Source organism: Phyllobates terribilis, unplaced genomic scaffold (genome assembly GCF_046119375.1).
Source record: "Phyllobates terribilis strain yellow unplaced genomic scaffold, ASM4611937v1 Scaffold_98__1_contigs__length_5973952, whole genome shotgun sequence".
NCBI classification, from domain to species: Eukaryota; Metazoa; Chordata; class Amphibia; order Anura; family Dendrobatidae; genus Phyllobates; species Phyllobates terribilis.
This window is the reverse complement of record NW_027362858.1, coordinates 5,621,363-5,643,782: the sequence shown is the minus strand read 5'-3', so window position 1 is coordinate 5,643,782 and position 22,420 is coordinate 5,621,363. Positions and strand designations below refer to the sequence as shown.

General features: G+C 43.1%; 2 protein-coding genes across 2 annotated transcripts in view; both read left to right on the top strand.

The window, feature by feature from the left end:
* The window catches only part of LOC141198567 (uncharacterized), a 47,467-nt gene extending 29,054 nt beyond the window's left edge, over positions 1 to 18,413 (top strand). The window contains exons 3-7 of the mRNA XM_073662994.1: positions 13,203 to 13,382; positions 13,466 to 13,565; positions 13,645 to 13,742; positions 13,927 to 14,017; positions 16,334 to 18,413. Of these exons, the coding sequence (XP_073519095.1) occupies positions 13,203 to 13,382; positions 13,466 to 13,565; positions 13,645 to 13,742; positions 13,927 to 14,017; positions 16,334 to 17,238 (1,374 nt within the window). The 3' untranslated portion in view covers positions 17,239 to 18,413. The remainder of the gene's footprint in view (positions 1 to 13,202; positions 13,383 to 13,465; positions 13,566 to 13,644; positions 13,743 to 13,926; positions 14,018 to 16,333) is intronic.
* Positions 1 to 22,420, top strand: part of LOC141198611 (uncharacterized) — a 174,035-nt gene that overhangs the window by 89,240 nt on the left and 62,375 nt on the right. The gene's annotated exons all lie outside the window — the stretch shown is intronic.

The following is a 22,420-nucleotide window of genomic DNA, read 5'->3' as shown; positions in this document are numbered from 1 at the left end:
ATACCAACGCGGACGCCCTGTCCAGGATGCCCAACCTGCCGGACGGAGGAGAAGATCCGGAGGGACTGGAAGAAGTTGAACTCCCTGCGTTCCACCGTCATGGGACTATTCAGTATTCCCACCGGGTAAGGAGTAAGCAGGCTGCTACGTTGAACCCCTTACCCCACTACAACTGGGCGGAAACGCAAGACAGCGACCCTGCCGTCCGACTGGTGAAGGAGATGCTGACTCGGCCGGAGGCTCGCCTTGAACCAGACGCTCCGGAGGAAGCCAAACAACTATGGGCAGAGAAGAGTCGACTGTTCCTTTACAAAGGGAAGTTGTGCCGCAGAATGGTTAACTCCCGGACGCATGAATTACTCTGGCAAGTAGTGGTGCCACGAAGAGACGCAGCCATGGTGATGGAGGCATACCACGACGGAGCTGGACACTTTGGGTGGAAAAAGCTGGAGTTCCTGCTGCGCGAGCGGTTCCACTGGGTAGGCATGAGGGGAACCATCGAGAAGTGGTGCAGAGATTGTGGCCCGTGCAACCTGAGAAGGAAGGACCGAGCCAGCCAGAAGACTCCCCTGCAGTCCATCGTCACCCGGCAACCGTTGGAACTGGTAGCCTTGGATCATGTAAAACTGACCCCAAGCAGAAGTGGCTACGTCTACGCGTTAACCATCGTGGATCATTACTCCCGGTTCTTGGTTGTCGTCCCCGTCAAGGACTTAACGGCTCAAACAGCAGCTAGAGCCTTCCAGCAGCACTTCTGCCGTCCACACGGGTACCCGGACCAAGTGCTGACGGACCAGGGACCTGCCTTTGAAGCGGAGGTCTTTCAGGAATTCTGCAATCTGTATGGCTGCCGGAAGATAAGGACGACACCCTACCATCCGCAGACTAATGGACTTTGTGAAAAAATGAACCAGGTGGTAATGGATCTTCTAAAAACGTTGCCCCTGGAAGAACGCAGTCTGTGGCCTGAAAAGTTGCCCGATCTGGTGGACCTATACAACCACATCCCGGTAGGTTCCACCAACTGTACCCCGGCTTACCTAATGAGGGCAAGACCTGGTAAGTTACCTGTTGACCTGGAAATGGGAGTCCTGACCCCCGAGGACACTTCACCAGAAACAGACTGGGACACAGAGAGGCAGCAGCAGTACCGGAGAGTACAGGAGAGCGTGGAGCGAAGTCTCTGTCAGGCTAGGGAAAGACAAGAGAAAACTTACAACCAGTATGCTCCCGCTGTTCCCCTGGTACCCGGAGAGCAGGTCTTGAAGAGGAAGAGACGGCTCCACAAGTTGGACGACCAGTGGGAGAAGGACCCGTACACCGTACTGCCCTCAAGCCACGAGAACCCGAAGGTCTGTACCATCAGTAAAGACGGAGGGGAAACCACAGCCATTGTATCCCGGGACCACCTGAAGAAGTGTCCCGAACAACTGAGGAACCCTGAAGAGGAACAAGAAGACCATCGACCCGTGGAAGAAAGGGAAGATATGGTTAGTACCGTGCTCGGGGACTTCCCTCAGTCTTGGACTCAAGTCAATGGTGCAGTTGTGGTACCCGTACTCACCTTCCTCCAACCATCATCCCAAGAACCTACGGAGCAACGGGTAGAGCTGGAAGAACAGCCGGTCCAGGAGGCAGAAGACTCCACACAAGCAGAACAGAAGAATCAACCCTCTGCTTATAGTGAGCCTGCCGTACCCCTAGTGAGACAAAGAGCCGGTAGACAGCTGCCCAGTTTACCCTTGACAGTTCCTACACCCTGTAGTTCAGGGCCAGACAGTCAGCTCCGTAGGTCCACTCGGGCCACTAGAGGCCAGTTACCCGCACGCTGGAGAATTTGAAGTGTATAAATTGTTTTATTTATGTTTTTCTGTGTCTTGTTGCTTGTGTATAATTTTGTGTTTCTAGTTATTTTTAGGGATCCTTGGTGGATTTACCGGGAATCCTTGTACATAGTTGGAGCGTAACCCAGGATGGACTAGAGACTGTTAAGGACTCGGGGTAGGACAGACCCCTACCTGGTTACGTCTCCCTGTGTTGGTGAAATGGACACCTTGCTTTCTTCAGAGACTGCACCCGGTTGCGGACACGCCGTAACCATCTTTATATGTTTTCTTATTGTATTATTAATGTTTTTGCCTTGTTATGTTTTTCTAAATGTGTTTAGTCCCGGAGTACTAAATTTCACTAGGGGGGAATGTGGCACCCCAGGGGTCTGGTTTTCCACAGTAATGTAATGTTATGTCTGAGAGCAGGTGGGAGGTCCTTTGGTCAGGGATCCTGTGCATGCCACACCTCCTGCCCAGTCTTGGGAGGGGAAGAACTTCCCCTGTATAAACCCGGGGCTGAGACAGGGTGAGTGAGACAAGTGGAGTAGAGACAAGAAGCAGCATAGGAAACAGCAGAGACACAAGGAGTCAGGGGCTGGCAGCTGCAGAGCTCGCCCTGACTAAGAAGACTTCTTTCCGGACCCGGAGTCCGAGGCTGTGGGGACTAACTCCTACCCAGCAGCAGAATCCGTCAGGCAGGGGATTTCAGGTCCTCTGGCCCAGAAGCCCGAAGGCACGGTCACACGCGTGGGACCAGCACCGCCATCGTGGAGCGGAAGCCATTAGAAGGCCCCGAGTCACCGGCCATACGGGTGAGCACCACACGGTACACTCAGGGACGTGGGCTACTTACATCAGCTTCTAGCAAGGTAGCCAGAAGAGTACAGTCAGTTTGGGAGGCCTACAACTACGCCTGGCCAGGGGAGATCCCATCTGCTCAAGGACTGACCAGGCCCCGTTCGCTAGCAAGTACTCCGGGAGGGTCTATCGTTGTTACCAGTAAAGACCCTGAACTACACCGTACCGTCTCTGAGTGGTTCCTGCTACCCCCATCATCCACGTCGGCTGCCCTGAGGCCATACCCCTCCCGTTGGGGGTTATACTATCACGCTGCATAATCCTACCATCGGCCTCAGCGGTCTGCCCCGCAGCAGCAGCTCCCTGGCTGCACTCAACGGGTGGCGTAGTCATCAACTATTTACTACTAATAGACTGCCGTCCAGTTTGACTCCCTGGGCACGGACCGGGTCACCGCCACGAGACTACAACCCTCCACGGATCCGGCTCCGGGTAAGTTCCCGCGTGCGCACCGCAGTGCGACACAGGCCCAGGGGCGCGTCACCTGCGTCTGAGCAAATTAAACATTGTCAAATCTCCTGGACCAGATGGTATTCATCCACGGATACTGAGGGAATTGAGCTCAGTAATTGACAAACCGCTGCATCTCGTATTCTTAGACACTCTTGTAACAGGGGTAGTGCCACAGGATTGGAGGATAGCAAATGTACCGATATTTAAGAAAGGTAAGAGGGTGGATCCAGGTAACTACCGTCCGGTAAGTCTGACATCAGTAGTGTGCATAGTTTTTGAGGGCATCATAAGAGTTGACCTGCAGAGATATATTGCAGAGAATAATATAATAAATGATAATCAGCACGGATTCATGAAAAATAGGTTGTGTCTAACCAACATGTTGGGGTTCTATGAGGGGATAAGTGCAAATCTAGATGTTGGTAATGTGGCTGATGTGATTTACCTGGACTTTGCAAAGGCATTTGATACTGTACCACATAGCAGCCTTATACTGAAGCTACAGAAGAAATGACTTGGGGGAACTATATGTAGATGGGTAAGGAATTGGCTAAATGATAGGAAACAAAGAGTCGTCATAAATGGTACATTCTCTAAATAGGACATAGTCCGCAGTGGGGTGCTACAGGGATCTGTGCTAGGACCAATTCTTTTTAACCTCTTTATTAATGACCTTGGGAATGGGATTGTAAGTAAAGTGCCAGTTTTTGCTGACGATACCAAACTATGTAGGATATTAAAATCTGATCTTGACATTACGATATTGCAGAACGATCTGGATAAGATGACTGAATGGGCAAACACTTGGCAGATTAAGTTTAATGTAGATAAATGTAGAGTAATGCACCTAGGATGGAGTAATCCTATTGCTGCATATACATTAAGTGGGAGTATACTCAGGACTACAGAACAGGAGAAGGATTTGGGTATTCTGGTTACAAGTAAGCTGAGCAGCAGTGCTCAATGTCAAGCAGCAAAAGCAAACAAGATTTTAGGGTGTATAAAAAGAGAAATAAAATCCTGCAATCCCAACGTATTGTTACCCCTTTATTAATCACTGGTGAGGCCACATCTGGAATATGGGATCAAGTTTTGGGCTCCACATTTTAAAAAGGATATTCAGAAGTTAGAGTCAGTTCAAAGGTGGGCAACTAGATTATTATATAGGATGGTAGACCTCTCATATGATGAGAGGTTGAAAAAGTTGAGCTTCTTTAGCTTAGAAAAACGACGCCTCAGAGGGGATCTCATCTACATATATAGAGATATGTGTGGTCAATACAAAGGTCTAGCACATGACTTATTCCTTCCAAAGACTATACTAAGGACCAGGGGGCAATCATTACAGGTGAAAGAAAGGTGATTCCGGCACCTAAACAGGAAATGGTTCTTTGCAGTAAGAGCAGTTGGGCTGTGGAATGCCCTACTACAGTAGGTAGTAATGGCAGACACTATATCAGCTTTCAAAAAAGGGCTGAATGATTTCCTTGACACAGGTAACATTGTGGGTTACAGTTAAATTATACAAAATGTTACACCTATAGTAGTACATTTGATCCAGGGTTCTTGTACTGATCGCTTTTTCTCGGGGTCAAGAAGGATGCAAATTGTCTGAATGTGTCCTGGGTTTTTTGCCTTCTTCTGGATCAACAGATTTAAGTACAGGGATTTTAGTAATACCATATGAGTAATACAAAAAATAAAACTAATTAAAAAATTATAAACTGGTTCATTTGTAACTGTAATAGTGCAGTAATAATAAAAATGGTAATACATTTGTGAGGCCTGGTTCCATTAAGTTAGTTTAGTGTTAGCGTAGGGAGTACAATTGGGGGAGAAAGGTTGAACTTGATGGACCTAGGTCTTTATTCAACCTACTTTACTATGTTACTTTGTATAAAGGGGATATCATATCCTTCAGATTTTAGGAATAGAAAAGGCTTATAAACCATTAAGAGGTGGAGATATGAAAAGAAAAATGTTAAATAGAAAGTCATATTGGATATTTAAATTACACACTAGAGCCCCACAGGGAATGAACATCAGACAGGATTTAATATTACAGTGCAATTAATTGTATTTGTTTTTGATTTTCAGTGATTTTATTGAATATCTCATGCATGAGTTGTATTTGTGTATTATTGTGACGCTGAGTCACTTTTTACAGCCAAGCTGTGAGACGGAATAGCCGAGGAGTCCGGAGTTAAAAGCCAGTAGGGTACGTCATAAACAGAAGGAAGAGGCAAAGGCTTAGGCAGGTAACGTTATGTTGGTCAGAATACCAGGAGGATAGCGAATCAGAGCAGAAGGGGTTAAACAGACGGATGGTCAGAACAAGGTCCAAGGTCAGGCAACAGAATTTCAATACACAGAACACTTAGGCACAGAGAATCAAACCTCACACTAGCTGAATGTACGTCTGGCAGAGGTCAGGGAGAAACAGCTCAGTTATGTAGCCTGGCAGTCATCTGGAATGATGAACACCTGGAGATAGCAAGTGCCACCCAGTCTCAGATTGGACAGCCGAGCAGGCAATCATCACACTAACAGCTTCAGCACGCCCCTATACCAGATTGGACCACCGAGTTGTCAAAGTACCGACAGCTCCAGCATGCCCCTGTACAAGATTGGATGGCTGAGTTGTCAGTAACTGTATCCCAGACACAGTGAGGGGTGGAACCTTGACAGTACCCCCTCTTCTAAGGGAGGCCGCCGGACCCCAAGGCTTCCCAGGAAACTTTAGATGGAAGGCCCTGACTAACTGATCGGCCTTCACATCTCAAGCAGGGACCTAGGATCTCTCCTCTGGTCTGTATCCCCTCCAGTGGATGAGGTATTGGAGGGAATTTCGGACCCTACGAGAATCCACCACCCTCTGAACCTCATGCTCTAAGCCATCGTCGACTGACACTGGAGGAGGCGGGGATGAGAGAGATAATACCGAAGGGATAAACGCCTTTAATAGGGATTTATAGAAGACATTAGGGATGCGAAGGGATGGAGGAAGCTTTAATCTGAATGCCACTGGATTGACCACCTCAACGATCTCATTTGGACCAATAAACTTTGGACCCAATTTTGCAGACGGCACTTGAAGTTTAAAGTTCCTGGATGACAACCAAACCTTATCCCCGATCTTAAAAACAGGACCCACTGAACGTCTTCTATCGGCCTTCTGTTTTTGGCGAGTCTAAGTGGTCCAATATTCTTCTGAACCTCCTTCCAGACATCTCCAAGTATTTGTACGGCGACTTCCACCCCAGGACATTTAGAACTAATCCTAGAAAATTCACCAAAATGGGGATTCAATCTATAATTACAGAAAAACGGAGAGGTTCCAGTAGACTGTACTCGACTGTTAAATGCAAATTCAGCAAGAGGTAAAAACGAAGACCAGTCCTCCTGCTGAGCTGCCACAAAGCACCTTAAAATTTGTTCCAAAGATTGATTTGTCCTCTCAGTCTGACCGTTGGTCTCAGGGTGGTAAGCAGATGAAAAGGACAAGTTAATCCTGACCTTATTACAAAAAGCTCTCCAGAACTTGAAGACAAATTGTACTCCCCTATCAGACAAAATGTTAAGAGGGATACCACGTAACTTACAATATGAGAAATAAACAACTTGGAGAGTGTCTCTGCATTAGGTAATCCTGACAAAGGAACAAAATGAGCTTGTTTGCTGAATCGGTCAACTACCACCCAGATAGCAATTTTCCCACCAGACAGAGGCAAATCCATGATGAAATCCATGGACAAATGAGTCCATGGCCTTTCTAGAATTGGCAGTGGAGCCAATTCCCCGGACGGCCGGATGTGACTGACTTTAGCGCGTGCGCAGGCATCACAAGCAGATACAAAATCTTTGATATCATTATGCATGGACAGCCACCAAAAAAGTCTGGTAAAGACTTTCCATGTAGCAGTAACCCCAGGATGACCACTTAAGACGGAATCATGAAATTCTTGTAACACACACAATCTTAGGTACACAGGCACAAATGATTTAGATCCTGGAGTGTCGGAAGAAGCCAATGACTGGGCGTTATGGATCTCCTTTTCCAATTCTGAGGTTACCATAGAAACCACAATACCCTGAGGAATAATGGAGGATGGAGGTTCTGGAGGAGAAACTGAATCGAGACTACGAGATAATGCGTCAGCTTTCACATTCTTAAGGCCCCGTCACACTAAGCGATATCGCTAGCGAGATCGCTGCTGTGTCACGGTTTTGGTGACTCACCAGCGACCTCACCAGCGATGTCGCTATGTGTGACACTTTGCAACGATCAGGCCCCTGCTGTGAGGTCGCTGATCGTTGCAAAGTGTCCTGGACCATTTTTTGGTCGTTGGCCTCCCGCTGGCCAGCACACATCGCTGTGTGTGACCAGCGGGACCAACGATCTGACTGGTAACCATGGTAAATATCGGGTTACTAGGGGCACGCGCGCACTTAGTAACCCGCTGTTTACCATGGATACCACTCTGCTACAGTGAGCGGAGGCTCCAGCGCACCGTAGCAGAGTGGTATCCATGGTAAACAGCAGGTTACTAGGGGCACACGCGCACTTAGTAACCCGATATTTACCATAGTTACCAGCCTGCTCCTGCTTAAGCAGCAGGCTGGTAACGGGAGCAGGACATCGTGGAACGATTCTTTCCACGATATCGCTGCTCCCCTCATCGCTGGTGAGCCTGCCTGTTTGACAGCTCACCAGCGATGTATTAGCGATGCAGCAACGATCCCTGACAGGTCGTATCGTTGTCGGGATCGCTGCTGCATCGCTTAGTGTGACGGGGCCTTTAGACTCCGGTCTGAATGTAATGCCTCTGTGGGAGTTTATCTTTTAGCTGATTCAATGTAAGCTAGATTCTTCTGATCACTGACCACAGTAACTGGATGAACCGCTCCTCCAAAAAATGCCTCCATTCCTCAAAGGCTAATTTTACAGAAAGTAACTCACGATTCCCAACATCATAACTTCTTTCTGCCGAAAATTATTTAGACAAAAAAGCCCATGGACGCAAGTTAGTCAGAGTTTTGGACCCCTGCGACAAAACCGCCCCCACTCCGACCTCCGAAGCATCCACCTCTACAATGGATGGCTCTTTGAGATCCGGTTAGATCAGAATGGGAAGAGGCATGAAACACTCTTTTCATTTTTCAAAAGCCCTGATAGCACTCTGTGACCACACCTTGAGATTTGCCCCCTTACGTGTAAGGTCAGTAAGAGGTTATACAATCTGAGAAAACCTCTTGATAAATTTCCTATAATAGTTGGCGAATCCCACAAAATGCTCCAAAGGCTTGAGATCACGAAGCTGAACCCAGTCAATTATGGCCTGTACCTTCCAAGGGTCCATCTTAAACCCTTCTGCTGACAAGATGAACCCCAAGAATGAAATTTCCTGAACAGAACAAACACATTTCTCTAATTTAGCACACAAAGAGTTCTCACTTAATCTTTGTAACACAACACGGACGGGTGCATTTAGTAACCCAAATGGCATGACAAGTAGTGTTGAGCGAATTTGTTTGGCATTTAAAATTCGTGTTTGTGTGCAGGGTTCCGACTTTTTCACGCCAAAAAATCAGCTCCGAAATGCTGAACAAATTCGCTCAACACTAATGACAAGGTTTTCAAACAGACCCTCAGACCTTAAAAACGCTGTTTTCCACTAATCACCCTCCCGGATGCGGATCAAATTGTAAGCCCCTCTAAGATCAAGTTTAGAGAACACCATGGCCCCCAGAAGCTGATTATATAGGTTGTGGATGAGTGAAAGTGGGTACGTATTTTTAACCATGATTTTGTCGAGTTCTCGGAAATCGAGACAAGGATGGAGACCCCCATCTTTCTTTTTTACGAAGAAAAAAATGGCAGCTACCGGAGAGGAGGAAGGACGGATATGACCCTTCTGTAAACTTTTGTTAGCATATTCTTGCCCATTCAGGCCCAGACAAATTGTAAAGGAGAGCTTTAGGCAATTTGGCACAAGGAATAAGATCAATAGCACAATCATAAGGATGATGGGGAGGTAGTATCTCCGCCTCTTTCTCTGAGAACACATCTCCAAAGTCCTTCAGGTACCCCGGCAGACCCTTCAGACTAGCAGAGCATGTTTGTACAGTTTTTAAACATTTCTTGCAACAATTAGGGCCCCATTTAACAATCTCCCTCTGACACCAATCAATAACAGGATTGTGAATCGGCAACCATGGAAGCCCTAGTACCAACCCAACAGGTAAATTATCCAACACAAAACATGAGAAGGATTCAAGGTGGAGTGCTGTTACCTTCTTGATCAAATTCCTAGATAATGGCGTCTTGTCAAGGGCAAAGATTTGCTTGGGTCTTTCTAAACGAACTGTCCCTAACCCTAACTTCAGAACCAGTCCCGAATCAATAAAGTTAGCAGCAGACCCACAGTCAATGAAAGCCAATGTTGATAACACCTGGTTCTCAAAGCATAACACTGTATTTATCAGTACTTTAGCAGAAAAAGGTACGTGGGAGTCTGGGTGACCTCCTTGGCCATCACCCAGACTCGGACGTTCTCCTGATGGTGTGCTAGCCTGAGGGCAAGTAGGGCAATTCTTGAGAAAATGTTCAGCGAGACCACAATACAGGCAGAGTCCGAGATCTTGTCTACGTCTACAACACGAAGACTGGCAACTTTAATCTCCAATGGCTCTACCTCTGGTAAATGGACCTGCTCCGGGAGAATATAATGGGCAGCTTGTTGTTCCTCACGTCTCTCATGGATTGTACAGTCCATTCATATGGCCTGGGTCATGGCCTCCGCCAGGGAACAAGGAGCTTCATGGAGGACCAGGGCGTCCTTAAGGGTTTTAGAAAGGCCTTTGTAGAACTGGCACATGAGAGCTGCATCGTTCCACAGAACTGCAGTGGACCACTGCCGGAACTCAGTACAGTAGTCCTCAGCTGTGCGACCCCCTTGAGCCAGGATCTTAGCCTCAGCGACCTGGATCCTGTTGGGTTCGTCATATATCAGTCAAAGAAGGCGTCAACAGAAAACCGTTCTGGGGCTTGTGGGGACAAGGAAAATGCCCAGGTCTGAGGGCACCCTTGCCGAAGGGACATGATTATTCCCACCGGCTAGAACTCCTCCCCTGACAGCTCTCCCTGAAGACCCTAAACTGGTCTTTCTCTCCAGAAAATTTATCATGGAGGTCTAATACAGATTCAGGAGAGACCAACTGTACATCAGAGGGTACTAACGTCACAGCCACTGCCGGCAGTGGAGGGTTATCCGAGATTTTCATTAGATTAGTTATCTGACCCTGCAACTGACATTGTGATGACTCCAGACTCTGGCATTTCTTAGCCAGATCCTGAGTCATCAGCTTCAAATTCGCCATATGGTCACAGAGCGTGTGAACAGTCTCCATACAGATGAAAAAGAAAAACGTATTGGCCAGACGTAATGTGACGCTGAGTCACTTTTCACTGCCAAGCTGTGAGACAGAATAGTCGAGGGGTCCAGAGTAAAAAAACAGGAGGGTACGTCATAAACAGAGGGAAGAGGCAAAGGCATAGTCAGGTAACGTTATGTTGGTCAGAATACCAGGATAGCGGATCAGAGCAGAAGGAGTTAAACAGACGGATGGGCAGAGCAAGGTCCAAGGTCAGGCAACAGAATATCAATACACAGAACACTTAGGCACAGAGAAACAAACCTCACACTAGCTGAATGTACGTCTGGCAGAGGTCAGGGAGAAACAGCTCAGTTATGTAGCCTAGCAGTCACCTGGAATGATGAACACCTGGAAATAGCCAGTGCCTCCCAGTCTCAGATTGGACAGCCAAGCTGTCAATCAACACACTGACAGCTTGAGCACGCTCCTGTACCAGATTGGACCACCGAGCTGTCAATCAAAGTACCGACAGCTCCAGCATGCCCCTGTACAAGATTGGACGGCTGAGCTGTCAGTAACTGCATCCCAGACACAGTGAGGGGTGGAACTGTGACAATTATCTTTTCCTTCCATACAGTACAGGGTCAAATTGTCTGAGAAGTGCTCAGTAATCAACGGACACCCAGGTGTTTGAAAGGGAAGGATATAAAAGTATCAGAGACTCACATGTTGCAAACCATGAATAAGCATTGGTTTCGTATGTGGGCACTTGGTGGTATGACATCACAACAGTTTTTATGAATTTACAATAAATGTGAGGTTTTAACAATATAGACAATGCTGGAGAATTCATCCCTCCTCCTTTCTCTACTTGAAATGTCCCTGACCAGGGCGGCTCCAGTGATCTTTAGACAAAGTGCATTGAATAAACAGTGAGCTGACCTCCCTCTCCATTTTCCCATTACATGCATGCTTTCCCTATAGTGACAAATATTTATTTTTGCTAAAACTGTGATATTTTCACTTAAACTTTTTTTTAAACCTTTTTTATAAACTTTTTTAAACAACTTTCATTAGTGCAATCATACAACATACAAACCTTTGATTGCTCAGGTGATGCACTGTACTACTGTAGTGCCGTGTATTATCACTGCCTGTCAGTGCAATAGTAACGACCCCATACACATGAGATAAGTATTGGTTGAATGGTCATTTGGCAGATGGCTATCTCTCCCGACTCCCCCATACACACAAATATTCCAGCTTTCCTGTGGTCTGTATGACTGACTGCATCTGTAGGGAGGCCCCCAAATACATTATATAGTCGACCAAAACCCCCAAAATCAGTGCTTTCATGCAACTTTAGTCTAATATTTAAGGGTGGCGTTAAAAGGTAACTTATTGGACGCTGCCTATGGCCCGGCCTAATAGACTTTTGTACATTGCAGGCCCAGACACCATTATTAGGCATTTAAGTATTGTAGGAACTATACCTTTGAGCATTTGGGGAAGAAGGTGCATTGGGCCAAACTCTGTCACACCTTCTTAGATACCATGTTTGCTTTTTGCAGGAGCAAGTGGTTAAGCTGCCAGGGATTTTGTTGCAGCCGCACCTGTGTCATCCTTGCTGTGTACATCTATGTTCTGGTGCCCAAAAGAATTCATATAAAAACAAAAACAAATGTTTAACGTGTTAAAAAATAATATGTGTCTTCTGCTTTTTGCATGTTTTTTCTTTTTACAAGAATTGTTGGTGACCATTTTCTTTTGAAACATTTTAATATCTGCTCTTTTTTTCTGGGGGTTTTCTTGTAATATAGGAAAGCCTAAGGCCAGAAATAAACCCCATAATACACTGTACACGTAGACTTTGATATCAAATAATTGCTGTCCGCGGTGTTTGTGCAATCAAAACAGCTTTTATAAAATCCTCAAACTTCTGTGTGTGAATCAGACATGAGCTGTAACTTGATAGAAGATTACAGTCCAGGGAAGACGGGAAACATTCATACAGACAGCCTGTGTTGATGTGTTTAGTGACGGTTTGTGGCTAAATATGTTTTTAGAGCCGTAGTAGAAGATGTCGTCCTCATCATGTAATTATTTCTCATGTCACGTGAAATTAATATCTCCTGCAGTACTGCTAATGCCAGTGTCGGAATATGAGACGAGAATTAGCGGTATGGAAGATGAGTCTATGAGAAACGTATTCAGCTGCAGACTCCGAGGAAGAAATTGCTTGTTGTCTGTGGCCTAAAATATAAAGGTTTTATTACTAGATGTAAAGAAAAAACTAAATACTGTAAAATCATAAATCTTATATGTTTCCCCTCATTATGTCCAATAGTTGTATTATACCAACAGGATTTTTATGATGTTCCATCGGCTCATCATCTCCTCATTCAGGTCTCTACAATACCGGATCCTCTCAGTGGAGATCTTCCATATAAGAAAATTTTCCTGATTTATCCATCAAAGATGGATATGGACAGGGACAAGATGGCGGCGAGGATATTACACCTCACCCTAGAGATCCTCTTCCGGCTTACTGGAGAGGTGAGAGATTCTGATGACATCACATTTAATCATTCTTATCTATGGGAATAACAGATGAACAGAACTGGAGAGGTGAGGACTCTGGAAATGTCTGTTGTAAGATTTATTAATGTGTCTTTCCATAACCAGGATTACACAGTAGTGAAGAAGACCTCTAGTGAGTGCTGTCAGGACCCTGTGTCTGAGGGATGGGGAAGACCCCTGAGCCCAATCACGGGGCCTCCACCTCACCCCCTGATACATGAGGACATCAATGACCAGAAGATCCTAGAACTCACCTACAAGATGATTGAGCTTCTGATTGGAGAGGTGACATTACTGGGAATGCTGGGACATTATACAGTAACGCTATGAAGGGATTGTGGAGATGACGGTATCAATGTATATGTCAGGTTCCTATACGGTGTCAGGATGTGTGGGAGTATTTACAAGGACACAAAGATCTGTACAGGGACATCATGATGAAGATTCCTCAGCCCCTCACATCACCAGGTAATAGACAGGACTAAATACATGCAGCTTACAATTATCCGTATGAAAATAATTCAGTCCCTGTATGTGTTTCCTCCAGATCGATCCAGTAAGAGGACAACACCAGAGAGATATCCCCGTCCTCTTCTTCCACAGGCCTGTAAACAAGAAGATCCCAATGTTCCTCAGGATCATCAGGTAGATGGAGAGAAGGTGTCATGAGATCTCCCCTACAATGTGTAGACGGCTGTAAAGGTCTTGTGTTCAGTCTTGTTTTATCCACAAATATTTATATTTGTGTAATGAGAACAGTGGAGATGACGGGATTAGAGCTGATCATAGATGTGACTTCTCCATCTTACTTCTATAATATTTGTTCCAGAGTGAAGATCAGACCCATATTAATACTACAGAGACATATGTGATGGGTGATGAGCGGTGTAAAGAGGAGATTCCTACATATGACTACCCAGGTGAGTCGTAACCACTAAATGCAGTGAACTCACAGATTCTTCTCAGTCACCGGCTGTAGCTGCTTTATCGGTGGTGTAGTCCGGCCGTATCACAATCGTGGATCACCATTTTGCCGCTCGACCACAACATTCTCCTCTGTCCGAAAATGTTCAAATTACTTTGTGAAATTGTGAAAGACCTTTTCTATAGAACTTACAACCTGGAGGATCCACCTACTCCCTAGGATTAGAAGACGCTGACCGTTACCTGCCCATATCTGTAAACTACAAAGCCAAATGACAGCGTACGTAGAATGTGCTGACAAGTTAGAAAATCACTTGAAGAAAAATATTATGATGGGCCTGTAAGAGAAAGCGGAGGGTAATAATGCTGTTGGCTTCCTAGAACCCTGATATCTTATTGGATGAATCTACCTTCTCGCCCTTCTGTGCTGCTGAATGTGCTCATATGGTCCTTACAAGACACTGTACAATAACAGCAGAGTTTCCCTTTATCTTGACTTTTCAATTTCTTTTCAGCCAACTAACTTCAAACAGGATCGTGATAAACTATGCAGAAAACATTACACCTGTGCCATGATATATCTCTAAGCTGTGCGTGGCTGATGGCTGTAATATACATTTATTCACGCCTGCAGGAGATGTGTTGGCTCCAGCCCTGGTTTCATGGATTCACTCCACGTCATAAATTTCATTATGTTTTCAATCCTAAGGAATTCAGATTACTACACAATCTCTCCTGAAACAGGGAGCACTAATACTTTCTATACTCTGCTGGTCAGAATTCATAGTAGCTCCAATGCTCCACCATAAATAAGTGCAACTCCGGTTTAGTGTTGGATTTCTCCCTTCATACATACGTTGTTGTTGGGGATGTTACATGTTTTTATATATTTTTTTTTTTTTTTTACCAGTTCATTCAGTATGATAGCTTCATTGTATTGGGATCGGCCTTCCTCACTTATGTGACTCTGTAACTCCCTGGTAGCCTTTCAAAAAGATCTCCATTGCCTCTTCCAAATGCCCAAGCTCTAAATTTAAGACACCTCATCTCTGCACTATTATAAAAAGTTCTCTTTGAATGCCTAATATTTCTTCTTGAAACTCATCTGCCAGAAAATATTGTCCCTTAAGATAGTTTAGATTGCCAAGAGCCACCGAGCCCCATACTCTAATTACTCCCATCACCAGAGCCGCCTGCAGAATGAATAAGGCGGCTCCTGGTGACAGAAGCCGATTCACAGGATCAGATCCCAGAGGAGATGGGACAAACCATTTGCAGAAGCCCTAATATGACAAAATGTCAGAAAACCAGAGCAGTAGAAATCCCCATAAAGTGACTTCATTTTGGAAATTACAACTCTCAGTGAATTAATCTATAGGAGTATTGATTATTTTGACTACACAGGCATTTTCCGAAAATTAGCCCTGGATGTTGGAGAGTAAAAATTGCATATTGGCCATTTTATTACCCAACACATAGTGCTCAGATTGTGCTCCAGGAGACACAAACACCTTAAATTAAGTGGGTTCTTCTCACTATAGTAATGCCAAATACATGGATGATAAATGTGGTTTGGGCACACTGCAAGGCTGAGAAGTGAGGGTGAGATTTGACTTCGGAAAAGAAGATATTGCTGGATTGGTTTATGGAAGCCATGTTGATTCTCAAGAGCCTTTGTGCCACTAATAATGTGGAAACCTCTGTTTTTCCACTGACAGATGATGGACCTGAGTGGGGGCTTGTTTTTTGTAGGATGAGTAGAAGTTTTTATTGGTATCATTTTTGCCTACATAACATTTTTTGATGGCTTCTTATTCCATATTTTGGAGGCAGAATGAACAGTTGGACACCACGCTCTACTGGTTCATCCTATGAGGTTTTCTATTAGACTGTGAACTGTCATTCTGTCAATAACTTCCCATTTCTACAGACATTTTAAGTACAATTAACACAAGAATCCCATAGAAAAATAAATAAAGATTGCATACCACTTCTAAATCAATCTAAACAAACACATCCCTGGGCTACATGCTAGTCCAGGAAAATGAAGAAATATATGCTCAAGTTTAAAAATCTATTTTATTAGACGCAAATCTAAAAAATAGAGGAATATTTAAAATATTTCTCTATTTTTTAGATTTGTGTCTAATAAAATTGATTTTTAAACTTGAGCATATATTTCTTCATTTTCCTGGACTAGCATGTAGCCCAGGGATGTGTTTGTTTAGACATTTTAAGTAGAAATGTTCAAAAACATAAATTTCAAGGACATTTTATTCAAAATTAATAATTGTTTTTTTTTTTCTTGGCAGATGATTGTACCAGGAGATCAGAGGGACAGGAGATTTTTAAATTGGATGATCTTGAGATCCCACATGATACAATTGAAGTGAATGCCATTACTCCAGATATACCATCATCCCTTCACAGCAAACATCAATCATCTGATCCTATGAAACAGGTCCTATCTTCTGATTCATTGCCAACTACTAAGGAAAATGAAAATAAAATAAGCATTAAAAAACGAACTGCTCCTAAAGCAAAGAAATCATTTTTATGTTCAGAAAATGGAAATAGTTTTACCCTCGAAAAGTCTATTCTTAAACCTCAAAAAATACACAAAGCGGACAATATATTTTTTTGTTCCAATTGTGGAAAATATTTTAACCAGAAATCAGTTTTTGTTGATCACCAGAGAACCCACACAGAGGAGAAGCCTTTTTCATGTTCAGAATGTGGGAAATATTTTAATCGGAAAGACCATCTTGATAACCACCAGAGAACCCACACAGGGGAGAAGCCCTTTTCCTGTTCAGAATGTGGGAAATGTTTTAACCGGAAAGAGCATCTTGATAACCACCAGAGAACCCACACAGGCGAGAAGCCCTTTTCCTGTTCAGAATGTGGGAAATGTTTTAACCGGAAAGAGCATCTTGATAACCACCAGAGAACCCACACAGGCGAGAAGCCCTTTTCATGTTCAGAATGTGGGAAATGTTTTAACCTTAAATCAGCTTTGGTTACGCACCAGAGAACCCACACGGGGGAGAAGCCCTTTTCATGTTCAGAATGTGGGAAATGTTTTACCCATAAATCGGATTTGGTTAAGCACCAGAGAACCCACACAGGGGAGAAGCCTTTTTCATGTTCAGATTGTGGGAAATGTTTTAACCAGAAATCCAATTTGATTAGGCACCAGAGAACCCACACAGGGTAGAAGCCTTATTTCTAATCTTATTTTTAATCCAATACATTTTTATTGAGATTTATTCATTAGTTGTTTTTTTTGTTTTTTTATAAAACAAGAAACCAGTGCATACAATAATAAAATAACATACCATAGGGATCACATACATGCATCTCTCCTATATATCCTTTCAGCTTGCCCATTACCATCTGATAACTTGCAATTACTATATCTTACAATTAACATTCCACAGTCTTGAAATCTCTTATATAACCATAATATTGTAATAAACATCATAATCCTCTACACAATATAGGTGTGCTATATTACCCATACCACATGTTAAGGAATTCCAATACACATTACAATGAAACATTAGACCTCGCCAATACTGCCCTTCTCCCATAAGTCATTGTCTCTCCAACAATAACCCCCTTGATGGCATTCCAGGTGTATCCAACCATAAGCCCCATGTTTTCTTAAATGTATTCACGGAGTTTAGCTTTTTACATACCCCTTTTTCTAATCTGATAATATTATTTATCCTATTTTTGAGTTCACTAATTTCTGGAGATAAGGGGTTAATCCATTTGGATGCAATATGTTTCCTAGCTTGAAATAAAATATGTGAAATCCCTATTGAAATTGGGTCAAATTCCATATCATCCTCTAATATACCTAATAGGCATTTTTTGGGTCTGGTTGAATATCTATTTTATATACCCTCTTTATAATAGACAGAACGCCTTTCCAGTATTTACCTAACTCCCGGCATTCCCATAGCGTATGTAATAGGCCCGCAGCATCCATGTTACATCTTGGACATTCAGCAGCAGTCCGGTATCCTATGTTACATAGGAATCTAGGCATCTTATATTTCCTATGTATTAATATGATCTGGGAAAATCTCTGTGCCTCATTTAAAGATAATTGGGGTACCAGGTCTAATACCTCTCTCCATTGATCCTCAGAAATTGGACCTATATCTCCATCCATTTTTGTCTAGCTGGAGAAGGAAATTTTGTTAAATAATTATCAAGGAGGACTCAATAAAATATCAGAAATACGACCCTTAGTATTTCCCTTCTCTAATACCAACTTAACAAAAGTATTATTTTCTACCCAAAAGGGCGTCCATCTTGATTGTGCATTAAATGAATGCCGAAACTGTAGATATTCATAGAATTGTTTATTTGTCAACCCAAATCCCCCCTTTAATTGATCAAAGGACTTAAGTATCCCTTCAGATAACGTTTTATATCATATATATTCCTTTATCCACCCAACTCCAAAATCCCTCTAATTTACAGAACTCAGCATATTTATTATTAAACCATATATAGGTGTAGATTCATTGCAGTCTCCTATTTCCATTATATCTTTACCCCTATCCCAGACCTTGTAGAGTAGAGCAAGTGTAGGGTATATTGATTTCTTGTGTGCGAGATCATTCAGTTCCACTATATGAATAGGAATATTCCACGGTGTTCCTGAGGTAATTAACCGCTTAATACTATTTGGGTTTGCAGCGCTTTGCCACCCACCCAAATGTTGCAATTGCGCTGCCATATAATACAGTGGGGCAAGAAAGTCTTTAGTCAGCCACCAATTGTGCAAGTTCTCCCACTTAAAAAGATGAGAGAGTCCTGTAATTGACATCATAGGTAGACCTCAGCTATGAGAGACAAAATGAGAAAACAAATCCTGAAAATCACATTGTCTGATTTGGAAAGAATTTTTTTTCAAATTTTGGTGGAAAATAAGTATTTGGTCAATTGCAAAAGTTCATCTCAATACTTTATTATATATCCTTTGTTGGCAATGACAGAGGTCAAACGTTTTCTGTAAGTCTTCACAAGGTTGGCACACACTGTTACTGGTATGTTGGCCCATTCCTCCATGCAGATCTCCTCTAGAGCAGTGATGTTTTGGGGCTGTCGCTGGGCAACACGGACTTTCAACTCCCTCCAAAGGTTTTCTATAGGGTTTAGATCTGGAGACTGGCTAGGCCACTCCAGGACCTTGAAATGCTTCTTACGAAGCCACTCCTTTGTTGCCCTGGCAGTGTGCTTGTCATGCTGAAAGACCCAGCCATGTTTCATCTTCAATGCCTTTGCTGATGGAAGGAGGTTTGCACTCAAAATCTCACGATACATGAGCCCATTCATTCTTTCATGTACACGGATTAGTCGTCCTGGTCCCTTGGCAGAGACACAGCCCCAAAGCATGATGTTGCCACCCCATGCTTCACTGTAGGTATGGTGTTCTTTGGATGCAACTCAGCATTCTTTCTCCTCCAAACACGACAAGTTGTGTTTCTACCAAACAGTTCTACTTTGGTTTCATCTGACCATATGACATTCTCCCAATACTCTTCTGGATCATCCAAATGCTCTTTAGCAAACTTCAGATGGGCCCAGACATGTAATGGCTTAAGCAGAGGGACACGTCTGGCACTGCAGGATCTGAGTCCCTGGTGGCATAGTGTGTTACTGATGGTAGTCTGTGTAACGTTGGTCCCAGCTCTCTGCAGGTCATTCACTAGGTCCCCCTGTGAGGTTCTGGGATTTTTGCTCACCGTTCCTGAGATCATTTTGACCCAACGGGGTGAAATCTTGTGTGGAGCCCCAGATCGAGGGAGATTATCAGTGGTCTTGTATGTCTTCCATTTTCTAATTAATGCTCCCACAGTTGATTTCTTCACACCAAGCTGCTTGCCTATTGCAGATTCAGTCTTCCCAGCTTGGTGCAGGGCTATAATTTTGTTTCTGGTGTCCTTCGACAGCTCTTTGGTCTTCACCATAGTGGAGTTTGGAGTGTGACTGTTTGAGGTTGCGGACAAGTGTTTTTTATACTGATAACAAGTTGAAACAGGTGCCAGTACTACAGGTAATGAGTGGAGGACAGAGGAGCCCCTTAAAGAAGAAGTTACAGGTCTGTGAGAGCCAGAAATCTTGCTTGTTTGTAATTGACCAAATACTTATCTTCCACCAAAATTTGAAAAAACATTCTTTCTAAATCAGACAATGTGATTTTCAGGATTTCTTTTCTCATTTTGTCTCTCATAGTTGAGGTCTACCTATGATGTCAATTAGAGGCCTCTCTCATCTTTTTAAGTGGGAAAACTTGCACGATTGGTGGCTGACTAAATACTTTTTTTCCCCACTGTATATTAGTGCATTAGGAATCGCCAAAACACCAGATTCCTTGTCACTTTGTAGTTATTCAAATTTTATCCTCGCCGATTTCTTTTTCCATATAAGAGAACGAAACTTGCTATGAATTTTTTGAAAATAGGAATTATGGATCCAAATAGGGGCATTATGCAGAATGTATAAGAGTTGGGGCATCAATATCATTTTTAATAAGTTCCCTCTTCCTACAGCCAATAATGGTAATCTCTACCACACATCTATTTTCTTCTTATACTTTTCCAGAAGAAGATATAGAATCAGTACAATGTAATCCGGAGATCTTATTGTTATATTTATACCCGGTATTAGAATTTCTCAACCGTTTGTATTCGTGTATGTTCTAATATGCTGGAATCAGGGATATCCTCAAATGGTAGAATAATCGACTTATCCCAATTAATGGACAGGCCTGACCATTCACCAAACTCGCCAATAATGTTCAGAATAGGATCAATAGACTTCTGGATATATTGTACATATATAACTGTTTGTGTATTATACAATCACTGTATTTTACGTAGTGTGGGCACCCACTTCTGCAGTGCCACCATGTAACCAATTGCTGGTGAAATAAAGGTTTTTGACCAAACTCATGTTTGGTGTTTCTGCTTTGGGTTTCTGATTATTCCCAAATGGTCTGCCATTCATATCCTAGTGTAGATATGTCACCATCTTATTGGTACTAGACAATTGTCTGATACGTAGATACTTTCCTTTGGTTTGATATATATTATTTGCTTCGTTCAATTTTTATTTTTGTTGTGTTAACCCCTTTACCCCCTAACGTGATTTGCACGTTAATGACCAGGCCAATTTTTACAATTCTGACCACTGTCACTTTATGATGTAATAACTTTGGAACGCTTCAAAGGATCTCACTGATTCGGAGATTATTTTTTGTGACATATTGTACTTCATGATAGTGTTAAAATTTCTTCGATGTGACTTGTGTTACTTTGTGAAAAAATCAGAAATTTGGCGAAATTTGAATTTTCATACCCTTAAATCAGAGATTTATGTCACTCAAAATAGTTAATAAATAACATTTCCCACATGTCTACTTTACATCAGCAAAATTTTTGAACCAAAATTTAAGGGTTAAAATTTGACCAGCGAGTTCTCATTTTTCCAACATAATTTAAAAAACCCTTTTTTTAGGGACCACATCACATTTGAAGTGACTTTGAGGAGCCATTATGACAGAAAATACCCAGAAGTGACACCTTTCAGGTGCTTCACAGGAAGTTTTGGAATGTGGAAGAAAACCATGAACATTTAACTTTTTTTCACAAAAAATGTTACTTTAGAAACAATTTTTTTTTATTTTTGAAAAGGTAACAGGAAAAAATGGACCATAAAATTTGTAGTGCAATTTCTCCTGAGCACACCAATACCCCATATGTGGGGAAAAACCTCTGTTTGGGCATATGGCCGGGCTCGGAAGGGAAGGAGCGCCATTTGACTTTTTGAATGTAAAATTTGTTTGAATAATTAGTGGATGCCATGTCACGTTCTGGGAGCCCCTGCTGTGCCTAAACAGTGAAACTCCCCATAAGTGACACCATTTTACAAACTAGACCCCTTAGGGAACTTATCTGGATGTGTGATGAGCACCTTGAACCCCCAGGTGCTTCGCAGAAGTTTATAACATTGAGCCATAAAAATAAAATTTTCAAATTTTTCCCACAAAAATGTTTTTCAGCCCCCAATTTGACATTTTCGTAAAGGTAACAGGATAAAATGCACAATACCATTTGTTGTGCAATTTCTCCTGAGTAAGGCGATACTCCATATGTGGGGCAAAACCACGGATTGAGCGCATGGCAGGGTTCGGAAGGGAAAGAGCACCATTTGACTTTCTGAATGTAAAATTTGCTTGTATAATTAGCTGATGCAATGTCGTGTTTGGGAAGTCACTAATGTGCCTAAACAGTGGAAACTGCCAAATTTTGGAAACTAGATCCCTGAAGGATCTTATCTAGATGTGTGGTAAGCACCCTGAACCCCTTGGTGCTTCA